General features: G+C 39.1%; 1 protein-coding gene across 6 annotated transcripts in view; it reads right to left on the reverse strand.

Annotated features, from left to right (window-relative positions):
- Positions 1-14,972, reverse strand: part of MAPK14 (mitogen-activated protein kinase 14) — a 75,951-nt gene that overhangs the window by 48,378 nt on the left and 12,601 nt on the right. For all 6 annotated transcript variants that reach the window (XR_006966052.1, XR_006966051.1, XM_047101329.1 and 3 more), the window contains exon 2: positions 2,183-2,312. Coding sequence is in view for 4 of the 6 variants with exons in the window: in XM_047101329.1 (XP_046957285.1) it covers positions 2,183-2,312 (130 nt within the window). In the remaining 2 variants the exon portion in view is untranslated. The remainder of the gene's footprint in view (positions 1-2,182; positions 2,313-14,972) is intronic.

A 14,972-nucleotide genomic window follows, 5' to 3' on the forward strand; every position in this document is an offset into this window, starting at 1 on the left:
GCCAACAGAAGAGAGAACTCTGAAACGTTTAGCCATGTGCCTTCTTTTATTCAAAACCAAATCACCAATACTTAAGTACAGGTGCTCTACATTCATACTGCTAAAACCTAAACATGTTACCATAAAAAGACCAACTGCTATTAAGCAAGCTGCTTATACAACACCTTGTGTAGATTAAAATCCTAATACTATCAGTCCTCTTTTTTAAAAGATTCTTTTAGCCTCTCCTAAATTAGAACAATTATATCCCATCACTGTGGGCTTTTCGTTTCTACAGAGTGACCCAAATGTAACCAGCCTAATATCATATAAGACACATTTTGAAGTGTCTCATTACAGAAAACTAAAGCACAAAAAACTAAATAAGGCTGTTTCTTATGACCAGTAGAAAAGCCAAGGCATGGATTCAGATAACCCAAAAGAATCCCTGCCCTAAACATTGGCTTAAATGGTCTATGAAGCGAGGCAGAACAATAAAGTATGGCGCTGGTAATCTAAACCAGATGTTCGTAAATGAGCGCTGGCAACATCGGTGGGATCCCAAGGCCTCCTGAAAGTGCTGTGGGGTTCCATAAATGTTTGGCTTGTATTCCATTTTCAAAGTATTCTTTATTTAAAAGCTATGATAATGTCTTTGTCACATTTATTAATGTGTAATGAAAAACAGCATACACACTCAACTGTGTTAAAAAACCAAATGTAAACGCATCAGTTAAGCTGCCAGGCCACCTTGATTTTATGCAGACCCTGGAAGAGAGCTTCTCCTGCTGGCTTTTTCCATGTATATCAACTTCTTGTAAACATGTCACTGATTGGGAAGGCTGCAGCTCTGCACGGAACTCTTTAAAAACTCAGGTTTGCACATGGATGCTCACGCACACTATACCCTTCAGGAATAGAGGTTACCTGTGGAGAACAACTTGCTCAATAGGATGCAATTAAAACAAACTATGAAAATAAATAAGAAGCTACAGCTGTAATTACAAGAGCATCCATAATCCAATTCCAAATTTAAGACTCAATGCTCCCAATGTAGAAGAAATTTGTACCTTGGGAAGCAAATGTATGTTAATAAAGGATCACATCTCTGTAATTTTTTTCTTACCACGGGAAAAAAATTCAATTATTAAGACAGAAAAGGTCTGAATAGCCAAGTAATAAATTTACAGATTTTGAATTTTTTTCTACACAGTAACAATCCATAGGGTCAAATGATTCTAAAATCTCTATTGCCACTGTTTCTACAATGCTACAAATTTTACAGATCCTTTCATACACAATCACATAAATTCTTTTAAACTTGATTTTGAAATTTAGGAAAGTAAGTATCTTCAATCAATTGTTTTTTTTTCTCTTTCACCTAACATTGCAATTGCATCCCTTCATTTACTGCATTGGGGTTTTTACGTTTATTTATTTATTTTGAAAGAGAGAGTGTGTGTATGTGTGTGCACTCGTGCCAGTGAGCAGAGTGGGGGTGGGGCAGAGAGAGAGGAAGAGAACCCCAAGCAGGCTCTGTGCTGTCACAAGCAGGCAAGCACAGAGCCCTACTCAGGGCTCAATCTCACGGAACATGAGATCATGACCTGAGCTGAAACCAAGAGTCGGACGCTCAACCGACAGAGCCACCCAAACGCCCCCACGGTATTAGGATTTTCTAGGATTTTAGGATTTTTTGCAGTATGGCATTGCTTTCAAATTCCCAAACTGACAGAAAAGAAAAAGTTATATTTAACTTAAACGATGTCTTTGTCACATTTATTAAAATGCCTGAATTTGGAAAAGCTGTCTTGAAAAAGATTAAAAAGGAAAATTATAATATTAAATTATCCATAAAATAACAGCCACCTTTGAAAGGACATTCAGTGAGCCTAACACATGCTGCCTCAAACTTCCCCACTGAAATAATCCATAATAACATAAAATAGCCTTGGACTCCCATATTTGGACACTACAGCCTGAAGTAAATGTAGTAAAGAATGCAAATTTGTTTAATCTTTTCTCTGAAAAATCCTTTCATTAAAAAAAGTCTGTTCAATGCAGTGGCCACTACACCCCAGTACGAGAGGCACGGTCCACAGCGTGATGCGTTCTAATGTACGCCCATTTGCAGCAATTAAAACACAACTTTTTCCAGTTTATTCAACAGCAGCATTTATTCTTCCTTGAATGAATAACTTACATTTTCATGTTTCATATGTTTAAGTAACCGCAGTTCTCTGTAGGTCCTTTTGGCATGAATGATGGACTGAAACGGTCTGGAGAGCTTCTTCACTGCCACACGTAACCCAGTTTTTGTGTCAAAGGCAGCACTAAGGAAAAAAAAAAACACAGGAAGAATTCATCATTAAATGTGCTTTAAATATTTCAAAATCAGTATTTATAAGGCTTTTCCATTTTCAGATTAAATGGGTCTACACAAAGATACATAAAAAGTAAAAAGTATAAACATAAAAACTAAAACAACCTATAATCCTACTATCCAAAGTAATCTGCTATTTTTGGTGTTTCCTTCTCATCTTTTTTTTTGATGCATCTAAATCAGGGATCAGAAAATTTTTTCTATGAAGGACCAGATAGTAAATATTTTAGACTCTGGGAGGCTTAGGGTCTTTGTCACAACTCCTTAACAACTCTGTGGTCATAGAAAGCAGCTAGACAATAAATTTAAAAATGGATGTAGTTGTGTCCCAGTTAACACGAAAATAAGCAGCCACTTCATCTACATGAGCCAGTAGACTGATATATAAAGAGCTGGACTCTGTCTTCTCTGATGTAGCCTTCACTGTCACCTTGCCACCAAATACTGCCTGACCAGAGAGGAGGGCTTGGGATGCTTTCAGGGCAATGAGTTGGCACAACAATTTCCTGAGCATCTACAAAGTATCTGCCACTTTTTAGAAGCTTAGATGTAGTAAGGAACAGGTCAACAAATCTCAGCCCTCAGGGGATGGGGGGAGGGAAGAGCAGGATAATAAAAATAATTTCAAATAGTGATGAATGTTAGGACTAAATAAAACAGAATGGGACAAATGAAGACAGCCAGTGGGGTTTTGCTACTTTAGCTAGAATGTCTGAGGAAGTACATTTGAGCTGAGACGACTGAATGGTGAGAAAGCAATAGCCATATAAAGGTATAGGGAAAAAGAACTTCAAACAGAAAAAAACAACAACAGTATTATTAATATTTATGGGGTCTTTATCACATACCAGAAACTATTCTAGGCCCTTTACATTAATTTTTAAAATTAAAATTAAAATAATTTTTAATCCCTAACACCCCTACAAAGTGAATGCTATTATCATTCCCCCAGTCAGAAATTCGGAAACTGAAGCACGGAGAGATTAAGCCACTTGACCATGATCACAAAGCTAGAAAGCGGCAGGAGCAGGGAATCTGGGTCCACAGCTCATGCTATTAACCACTTTGCCATGCTGCCTCTCAGAAGAGCTAGTGCAAACAAAGGAAAAAAGAAACAGTGGTAGAAAAACTATGGCGTGCTGGAGGGCATAGAGATGGCCTGTGTAGGTGGGACACAGGGAGCAAGGGGAGAGTAGAAAAGCATGAGGTCAGAGGCATGGGCAGAGGCTAGATCATGTAGGACAACTACAGCAAGAATCCTGATGTGTATTTTAATTATTTTTAGAGACTGGGCTAATCCAATCATGCCGCATCCTCCTGTTTATCTCAGCCTCTAATGGGCATCCAAGACTTTGGGATCATCTACCATGACCAAACTCTTTCCCATGTGACTCTGTACTTGTTCCAGAAGTTCCCCTTCCTTCACTCCCAAATCTTTACACTATGTCCTTACTCTTCAACTCACAATTTGTTATCAACTCCTGTAAATCTTCAACCCCTTTTCTGAGACTTCCCTCCAACTCTTTGATTTAATTGAAACTAGGCTCTACCTTGAAGACACTACTTGTCTTACAGCCCTGCCCTTAGCGGGCACATCCCAGGTACCTCAAAGCTAGCAGGTGGGGCAGATGTCCTCCTTGCCAACCATGCCTACTTCCAGCCTCTAATTCTCCATTAGTTCCATTCTCCCTGCTGCTATAATCCACTGACCTGGAATTTTCCATTATTTACCAAAAAGTTAGTTCCTATCTCAAAGTCCCTCTCCACCCTCAACATCTGTCATCATTCTTGGCAACTTCAACATCCAGGTGGAAGGCACATCCAACATCCTGGCCTCTCGGTTTCCTGACTTCTCCAGGAAACTCCACCTCGTCCAGCCACCTCCATGGTCACACCCTGGACCTCTGTCTCCACCAAAAGCTGCCCTGCCTACACAATTTTGAATGCCAGCACCCATTTTCCATCACAAACCTTCTTTGCCTTTCAGTTTACTTCTAGTTTAATTGTATCCTGACTACAACAATTTGTGGACCTCATCGTCATTGCCTGATTCGACCCTTCAAGCCCTCTCCCATCTTCATTTTCCTTCTCGCCTGGCTTACATTACATGTTCCCTTGTGTGTTTGCCTCTCTCTCCTATACTCACCTGGATAAAGTCTGACTTTGGGTGATCTCAACTATTTTTATTTCCCTTGTCTGAATCCAAGAACAAATTGTGGTTGAAGAAAAAAAAAATGGGCAATCATACAGACTGGTTTCATTCTTAATTTCTGGCCTTACCCTCAAATAAGGCTCTCAAAACTGCCACTTTTTTTTTAAGAATTTTTTTTTAAGGGGCGCCTGGGTGGCGCAGTCGGTTAAGCGTCCGACTTCAGCCAGGTCACGATCTCGCGGTCCGTGAGTTCGAGCCCCGCGTCGGGCTCTGGGCTGATGGCTCAGAGCCTGGAGCCTGCTTCCGATTCTGTGTCTCCCTCTCTCTCTGCGCCTCCCCCGTTCATGCTCTGTCTCTCTCTGTCCCAAAAATAAATAAACGTTGAAAAAAAAAATTTATTAAAAAAAAAAAAAGAATTTTTTTTTAAGTTTACTCATTTATTTTGAGAGAAAGAACATGAGCAGGGAAGGGGCGGAGAAAGAGGGAGAGAGAGAAAGGAAGAGAGAGAACCCCTAGTAGGCTCTGCACGTCAGTGCAGAACGCAACACAGTGCTTGAACTCATGAACCGTGAGATCATGACCTGAGCTGAAACCAAGAGCTGGACACTCAACCGAGCCACCCAAGTGCCCTAAAACTGCCATTTTTTTTCCTAGGAAGTCCATTTTCTTACTCAAAGTCATCATTTGACACTGTCACTCTCTTCAAACCTCTAATTCACTCTCTTCCCTCAAAGTTGTCCTTGGCTTCATTGGGAAAATAGAAACCATCAAAGGGAAGCTCCATCTGCCTCCTGGGTAAGTCTACAAACCCACCTGCAGTTGGACCTATCTTCTCTGCTTTGTCTCTTGCTCTAACTAAGAACACATGTCCTTTCTTACAAAAATCCAAGACCTCTCACTTTGGAGCCATCTCCCTCCTCCTTTCAAGTTCTTTACTCCTTCATTTCTTTTCTCTCTCCATTCTGAGTTTCTGCCTATCTTTTGGATCATTCTCATCAACATAAAATGCTCTAGTTATTTCCCACCCTCAACAAACAAACAAAAACTTAACCTTGAAAGCTCCTCACTACAGTTAATGTTCTCCAAGGGTTCTCAAAGTATGGTTCCTAGACCAGTAGCATTTGTGTCACCTGGGAACTTATAAGAAATGCACATTCTCAGGTGTCACCCTAGACCTACTGAATGGGAAACCCTGAAGTGGGTCCAGCAATCTGTATTTTATGAAGCCCGCCACATAACTCTAACCCACAGTGAAGTCTATACTATCCTCTGCCATTCCACAGACCAGCAACACTGGCATTATGTGGGAGCTCTTTAGAAATGCAGAATCTCAGGCCTTAAAGTAGAATCTACATTTTGACAAGATCTCCAGGTAATTCATGTGTATCTTAAGGTGTGAGTCATTTCCTTGGCTCCCATTCTTTCCTCAACCCATTACACTGAAACCGTTCTTCTCGGGTCATTAATGACCTGTTACCAAATCCAACTGCCACTTTTCTGGATTAGAAATTGACATGGTTAACACTTCCCCTTTCTCTAGACACTCTCCATTCTGGAGTCTGTATCAGCACATTCTACTGGTTTTCTGTGACCTCTATGGCAGCTCCCTCTCTGTCCTCATTGCATGTGGTTCCTCTACTTGAACTCTGTTAGTTCCTGAGGGCATGGCACTAGGCCCTCTTCTCTCTCCTACATTCTTCTGGATAATCTCATCTACGTCCAAGACTTAAATGCCATCTTATATTGAAAACTCCCAAATTTCTCACTGAAATCCCTTCTCTGAGCCTGACTGCCTTCCTAACATCTCCATATGAAAAACACATAAGCACCTTAAAGCTTAGCAAGTTCAAAACACCTATGACTATTCCTCTCCTTGTCTCTTATATTTCAATAAATGGACTTTCCATCCAATTGCTCAAGTCAGACATCTGAGTATCACTTGTTTTCTCCCTTTCCTCCAGCTCCAGTCTCCTGGTCCCCATCCAAACCTATCAGCAAGTCTTGTAGTTTCCCATCTCGAAAATACATCTCTAATTCAACTTCTCTTCATTGCACTGCTAACATACTATTCCAAATCATCCTCGCCACCAGCCTGCCTTCTTCTGCTGGTCTCCCTACCTCCTGTTTTGTTACATTCTTTTTTTTTTTTAATTTTTTTTAACATTTATTTATTTTTGAAACAGAGAGAGACAGAGCATGAATGGGGGAGGGTCAGAGAGAGGGAGACACAGAATCTGAAACAGGCTTCAGGCTCTGAGCTGTCAGTACAGAGCCTGACATGGGGCTCGAACTCACGGACCGTGAGATCATGACCTGAGCCAAAGTTGGACGCTTAACCGACTGAGCCACCCAGGCGCCTGTTTTGTTACATTCTAATATACTCACCACAAGCATCCAATTCAATCTTTTAAAAATATAAATTAGATGACACTACCCACTGCTTTCAAACCCTTCAAGAAATTTCCTTGGTACATAAAATAAAATGCAAGTTTCCTATCATAGCCTACAAGGCTCAGATGACCTGACCACCAATGACCACTCTAACCTGCTCCTGCATGACTCTTTCCTTTCCCCCAGCCACTAAGTTTTGAACATGCTGGCTCCTTTTAGTTCCTTAAACTCTTCAGACAGGCTGTTTCTGGTTCCTGAGCTGCTCTTCTCTCCCACCTCCACTCTACCCTACAGCCGAATCCTTCTTCTTCAAGCATTGGTTTAAATAGCCATCCCCCTCAGAGATGTATCAACAGGTCTGTTATTCTCTGTCACAACACCCTCCTTCTTGTTTCCTTCCTTATCCTACAAAAAGGGAGGGGGTGTTCTCTTCTCTCCCACTCCTGTTCCTACAAACCCATAAAATAATAACTTCTTCCCTCTTGGAAGTACCAAGTCAACTTACACTCTTCTCTAAACCCCTCAATGGCTCTTGTGAGACAGAAAATGGCCCCCGCTATGTGACCCATCCTCCTCAACTCTCCACCTCAGTTTGCCTGCCCACCTGTAGGCTGAACATGTTCTCTCCTCCACTGATAAGCCCTTGGGGACCTCCTGGAGCAAGGAATGTCATCAGGTTTCTAGCTGACCTGCCTATGACTGAATGTGCAAGTTCAACTCAGTAGGGAAAAAATAAGAAGGCTACTTGAGCTGCCTGTCCAAGCTGTTCTCCATGCCAATATGTAATAAAGTACATATTTTCATCTCTATTTGACTCCTGTATCTATTCAGCAAAAGGTAGGCTAGGATTAATCAGTACCCTATCCCAATAATCACAATTTATTACTGTATGTTTATTTACCACCCAGCAGGGTGGTTAAATAAGGGCTAGGGCTTTGGTATTAGACAATCTGGATTTTAATTCAAATTCTGTCACTTAGTAGCTATATAATCTTGAGAAAGTTAATTAAATTCTCTCGGGCTTATATATAAAATGAGGATAAGGTACGTATCTAATAAAGAGAATGCTTGTTAAGATTGAATGTGATAACTTTTGTAGTAGCTTTAGCAAAAGGGCCTGGCCTATAGTAAAGCTTAATTATTAGACATTAATAATGTCTGCCTTTCCCATTCATCATAAGCACCTGGAGGGCAGTTACTGTCTTCTGGTTTATCACTTCTGTATTGCCCAGTACTTAGCATAATGCCCGGCAGGGGCACACTCTCAAAATATGCTTCACAAAAGCATGAAAGAGTATTTTGTAATGCAGTTATCTGAAACATGAAAGAAAAATCTTCAACTTTATTATTTGGCTCTCAATTTTTACAAATTCAGTAGCATCCAGGGGCACCCAGCTGGCTCAGTCGGTGGAGCGTGCGACTTATGATCTCGGGTTGTAATTTCGAGCCCCACGTAGGGTGTAGAATTACTTAAAAATAAAATCCTAAAAGAAAAATAAATTCAACAGCATCCAACAAGAAACTGATAGTAATGTTAAAAACATACAATCATTGAGTGCTTTGTTATTGCAAGATACTGTTTTTAGATCTTTACATAAATGAACATCTTTATCAAAAAGACATCATTATTGGGGCGCCTGGGTGGCTCATTTGGTTGAGCGTCCAACTCTTGGTTTTGGCTCACGTCATGATCCCAGGGTCATGGGATCAAGCCCAGCGTTGGGCTCCCTGCTGAGCATGGAGCCTGCTTGGGATTCTCTCTCTCTCTGCCCCTTTCTTCAGCTGGTGCGTGCTCTCACTCTCTTAAAAGAAAAAGACATTATTATTATTTCCATTGTACAGATGAGAAAACTGAGGCACAAAGCGATTAAACAATGTGCCCACAGTATGGACAGAAAATGGCAGAGCTGAGATTCAGATTCAACTGGTATGTTTTCAAGCACGAACTCTTAATGGATACCATTGAATGACTCCTTAATGGATCTCTGTATGGAACTCTTAAAGAATCATCAAGTTCAACTTTGCCAACAGTTCAGTCCATTTTAAATATATCCTAATTATATGAACTCTGCTTTTCTAAAATGCTTCCTACTATAATTAATTGCATTTCATATGGACAAAGTATTTCTTGTAATTTTACATTGAACTCAGGATAGCATTAATAAGCATTTCAGAAGAAAAAACTTTCACTCTGGATGCATTACTTTATGTAGGGGAAGTTTCTCAATCCCTAAAGTTCTAACTACTCCCTGTGAATTTAGGACACTGATGGAGTCAATGATGTGGTTTCTTACAAATACCAAAGTATCACTTCCTGAGTATTTGCTGAAATATCTCCTTCACGAGAGCTTTATGGATATAAAAGAAACACTAAACATAGTACCTGATATCACAGAACTTGCCATCTGAGATTATGAAACATACATGAAAGCAAAGAACGCCCAACAACACAATGTAACTATACACAGTTGACCACGTTTCTACAAAGTGGGTTCAAAAATATATACATTGAGTATACAAATTTATATATAGTGGCGTCCAGCTGGCTCAGTCGCAAGAGCATGTGACTCTTCATCTCAAAGTTGTGAGTTCCAGCCTCACGTGAGGTATAGAGATTACTTAAATAAAACTTAAAAAAAAATGTACTTATGGGGTGCCTGGGTGTCTCAGTTGGTTAAGCGTCTTGATTTTGGCTCAGGTCACAATCTCAGGGTCGTGAGATCGAGCCCAGTGTGGGTTAATATTCTCTCCCCCTCCTCCCTCCACTCTTTCTGCCCCTCTCCTGCTCTCACTCTCTAACTTGTGTGTTCTCTCTCTCTAAAAAAATTAGGTTAAATAAAAATAACATTCACACTCTCTCACTTGTGGGTTCTCTCTAAAAAAATTAGATTAAATAGGGGCGCCTGGGTGGCGCAGTTGGTTAAGCGTCCGACTTCAGCCAGGTCACGATCTCGCGGTCCGTGAGTTCGAGCCCCACGTCAGGCTCTGGGCTGATGGCTCAGAGCCTGGAGCCTGTTTCCGATTCTGTGTCTCCCTCTCTCTCTGCCCCTCCCCCGTTCATGCTCTGTCTCTCTCTGTCCCAAAAATAAATAAACGTTGAAAAAAAAATTAAAAAAAAATTAGATTAAATAAAAATAATAAAAATTACATATAATATATAAATTGGGTTCAAAATATGCAAATGTTTACTGCAGCCTGTTCACAAGAACAAAACCAGAAATGACCTTAATGTCCAATGACAGAGAATTTAGATTATGGTACATTCTCCCATATATTGTAGCCATTAACAAGAATCTCCACAGAGTACTAACATGTACATGTTATATTATTGATGGGAAGAAACAACTTTCAGAAGTAAAGAATGAGCCTATCTGTGGAAAAAAAAGTGTACTTGTACATGTATATATACATGTGCAGACAAGAAATATCTAAAATATTCAGAATTTTAACATTTTTACTTATTTATATTTTTCTATCCTCTGATTTTTTTTGAAAATGAGCTTATATCTTTTAATAAGGTCATTAGTGAATTACAAGCATAAGTCATCTATATTGTTCTATTAACCTAAAATAAAAAATAGGTACTAACTTTAATAAAGCCACTATTAACACTGTATCCCGTTCAAATGATACTTACATAGCTATACTCACAGAACATAAATTTGTATCCTCTGTTCGTAAGCCATAAGCATTTTCCATTTTACTAAACAATAATTTACAGTAATTTCCTTGAATATCTGCAGCACAATCTACTTAACTATTCTCTTTATTGATGGGCATTATAGCCATTCTATTCATTCACACACACAAATACTATAAAAACTACTACAATGGACATCTTAATTCATACTGCTTCATCAATAATTGCATGATTTCCCTAGAACAAATAATTTTTACTTCAAAGGACATACACTTGCACTTTTTAAAACATAATACGCTTACAAAAGAGAACAAGCAGGAATTGTTCAGAGAAACTGCTTTCTGTTTATCAGTTAAGCAGAATCCCTATAGCAAAGCTACTGAAACAAGGAATATACGACCCATCCCCAACACCACTGCTTTAAGCATTTAACTGCTCTGACCTAGCCTCCCATTACTATCACTAATCAAAACAATGTTTGGAGAGAGGAGAAATCACTCATTTCATCCTAAACTGAACACTGTAATCACCCAAAGCAGAAATTATTAACAATTTCTTAATCACCTAACAAAACCAATTAAATACTCAAAGGAAAGAAATTCAAATTTACTGAATACCTGACCATGTCACATACTATCTGGGAAATGTTTAATCCTTATAATAACTTTTTGAGATAGTTATATTTACTTTCCAAAATAAGAAACTGATGGTCAGAAATATTAACAACTCACCCAAGGTCATGTAACTCATACACAGTGGGATTCAAACCTAGATTGGTCTAATTTCAGTGTTCACTCTTTTTCCAGAATGCCAAACTGCCCAGGATTAAGGGCAACCCAAGGAGCAGCTACTGGCTTTGCCTTTATGATAATGATTCACTTACTAGTATTACCAGTTGGGCCTCTTAATCACATTTTTTAAATTAGAGCTACAAATAAAAACCTTGTTTTCATGAACAACATCATAAAATGGAATTATCTTTACAATGGTGAGGTTCTCCAAACTAAAACTCAGGATACATTGCTTAATAAGTTTTTCCTCCAACTGTAAATTCACATAAAGTCTCCCAAAGTTCTAAAATTAACTCACATTTTACAAAGTTATTGATATGGTAAAGAAAAAAACTAAAGAAAAAAATGTAAAACTCACTGAAAGCAGTTATGTCACAGTCACTCATCTGCTATGAATCCAGTGCATAAGATATAATATTCATTAAATAAAAATGGTTAAGTACACATTCATACTTGCCTCCTCCCTCCCTGAAAAAAACTGGCTTACTAGATTCTTAATATATCCTAATAGAATTGTTTAACTTCTAAATTTATTTATCCTACTTTATTCCACAATGGATTTAAAGCAGCCTGGAACTGTACATACATAATTTGAAATGACAGTGATTACAGGAGAGTAAACTCTGGACGGATGAGGTTAATATACAAATGTATATCATGAGGGGCGCCTGGGTGGCTGTTACGTCCCACTTCAGCCTAGGTCTTGATCCCGCAGTTTGTGAGCTCAAGCCCCGCATCAGGCTCTGTGCTGACAGCTCAGAGCCTGGAGGCTGTTTGGGATTCTGTGTCTCCCTCTCTCTCTGCCCCTCCTCCAATCATGCTCTCTCTCAAAAATAACCATTTAAAAAATTGAAAAAAAAATGTATATTGTGAGGTCCTTTCTAAATACCCATTAGAGGTGGGTCTCAATTCTGGCTCTGAGTCCACTAAAGCCATCACACAACAAGAGAACACAACCAGTTAAGACATGAGTCACAGGAACCATATAATAAAAACAAACTGGGTACTCAGGAGAACTGAAGAAAGGCATAATTATTCCTGTAGTAAAACCAGAGAAAAGTTCCTCCTGTGTATGTTTATGAAGGAGACACTGTATAATGTGGTAAAAATGTCCTAATCAACATTCTTACACAAATATAATAGTGGGTTTCTGATGGTTCTTTTCTTAGAGTATCCATCAGTGGAGACTTTCATAAAGCCAACATACAGTTCATTATTAGCAAAGGTGGGTGGAGAGTACATAATAGCATGGCACTCTGCTCCCTGACGGACTTAATCAAAGAGGAACTCTTAAGTGTGTTTAGAAAAAAAGAGAGTAAGTTCCATGTTCCTCAGAATCCTCCAAAGAGGATTTTCACCAACTGAGCTTTTGATAGGTTTAGAGACACAGGTTTTGTTTCTGCTCCGTGGCTGGCGCCCAGCTTGCAGATTTTGTGTAGCAAAGTAGAGGCAGATCAACACACTCTCCCAGCCAGGTGAGCTGCTAGGTAGAGGAAGAGAGACAGCCCCTTAAGAAAGGCGAGGGGCTGCGTACCGAGGACAAGTGCCCACACTCACAGAGTGTGGGAGTGTACAAATGACAGCACCAGGTCTTTCCTCAAAAAACAATTGGGGTTTTCCGCAAACAGAATGAAGAATGAGCAATCACCTGACAAGTCTCTGAGTAATCTGTGGGGATCAGAAGTGGTTTTACAGTTTCTTTCAATGGTCATAGATGACTTCACTAATCCCTGAATGATGTTAATGAGAAAAAAATGAACCCTCAATCATGGTTAAAAAGACAAACACAATTTTATTTTTGGAAATTAATGAAAAATTTAAATATATTAAAATTTGTAGTTACAATGAATTAACAAATTCTCATTAGTGCATTAAATTAACTAAAATACCTAAGGGGAGAGGTACCTGGGTGGCTCAAGGGGTTAAGCATCAACTAGATTTTGGCTCAGGTCATGATCTCATGGTTCATGGGATCCAGCCCCACGCCTGGCTCTGTGCTGACATGAAGCCTGCTTGGGATTTTTTCTCTCTCTCTCTGCCCCTCCCCTGCTCGTGCGCGTGTGCGCTCTCTCTCAAAATAAATAGACTTGAATGTGTATCTAAGGGGAAAGAAATAGTTTGCAAAAACATGACATCTCTTCTCCCGATCATACAGTTTGAGGGTTTTTTCCAATTGAATTCAGGTTAATTGATAACAGCCTTTAAAATGTGCCTTTTAAATAACTAAGTAATTTATACTACTAACTTGGGAACTTTCTCTTTACTTAGAACACCTGATACAAATTTCAATCTACAGCATACTGGAAATATTTTTTGGCACACATCTCCCTCTATTACAGAAATCCACTTTTCCTTTCTTCTAAATTCAGGCAAATGTGCAAGTATCCCTGTAGTTTTTTATTTTTATGCTCTACCCCTCCATTTTGGAAATAATGTCATGAAAATAAGGCAAATTTATGCAAAAACTAGAACTCAAGTTTTGATTTAGGAACCTCAAAAAATATTCAGAGAAGAAACTTAAAACGGACTTTTAAAACTTGTAACATTTGAACATTGTTAGTTTTTTTTAAATATCTTCACTAACTCTCAAATACTTTTTCTAAATAACACTTTGATTTTTTTAAAAAAATCACAAAATTATTTGACTATTTGCAACTATATATAGTAGTTTTAAGTGGAATTTAGTTTCTTACAATAACACTTTCATACTTATGGGCAGAACAACAGATGTTATTAACACAATTGTTACAAGTATGTATAACATGACCAGTTCTCTAGCTTTTCAGTTTTAAACATTCCTCTCAAAGAAGCTCAAAACACAAATAACATATAAAAAACCCTATCAACGGATTAGTACCCTGAATGGAAAAAGGAATTTAATTGACCACATAACTCGCCTTACATAACTATTAAGAACTTTTATGCAAATTCAGTATTTTCATGAAAATCTCATTCAGATAGGAAAATGTATTTGTGACAGGATTTATCAGGGACACTAGTTATGTGGCTGGAATTCAGGGCATGACAACACATATGCGAGATACTTGCCACTCCTGATTGGCCCAATTCTTGCTGCAAAACTTCTAAGCAACTGGAGCAAAAATGTTTTTCACAATTGCTTCAATTTTTATTAGCCTGATGAAAACTAAAATTCAAACGATGCAGAAATTCACTTAGACGTGCAGTCTAAAAACCCCAACTGGGGCGCCTGAGTGGCTCAGTTTGTTAAACATTGGACTCAGGATTTCGGCTCAGGTCATGATCTCAAGGTGGTGAGATCGAGCCCCACCCACTGCTCTGGGTGCAGAGCCTAAGGTGTTCGTTCTCTCTCTCCCTCTCTCTCTCTCTCTCTCTCTCTCTCTCCTGTTGTCCCTCCCCTGCTCATTCCCCCTCCCCTTCTAAAAAACAACAAAACAAAAACAAAACAAGAAAGAAAATAAAATGATTTTTGTAAGATATTTCTTCATTGAAGCTTTAAAAGTCACAGTGGAGGGATGTCTGGGTGGCTCAGTCAGTTAAGCCTCCCGCTCTTGATTTTGGCTCAGGTCATGATCTCATGGTTCCTGAGATTGAGCCCCACATTAGACTCTGTGCTGACAGCACAGAGCCTAGTTGGGATTCTCTCTCTCAAAATAA

This window comes from Lynx rufus, unplaced genomic scaffold (genome assembly GCF_022079265.1).
Source record: "Lynx rufus isolate CCGP_SWC_20201006 ecotype Redwood Valley unplaced genomic scaffold, mLynRuf1.p SCAF_6, whole genome shotgun sequence".
NCBI classification, from domain to species: domain Eukaryota; kingdom Metazoa; phylum Chordata; class Mammalia; order Carnivora; family Felidae; genus Lynx; species Lynx rufus.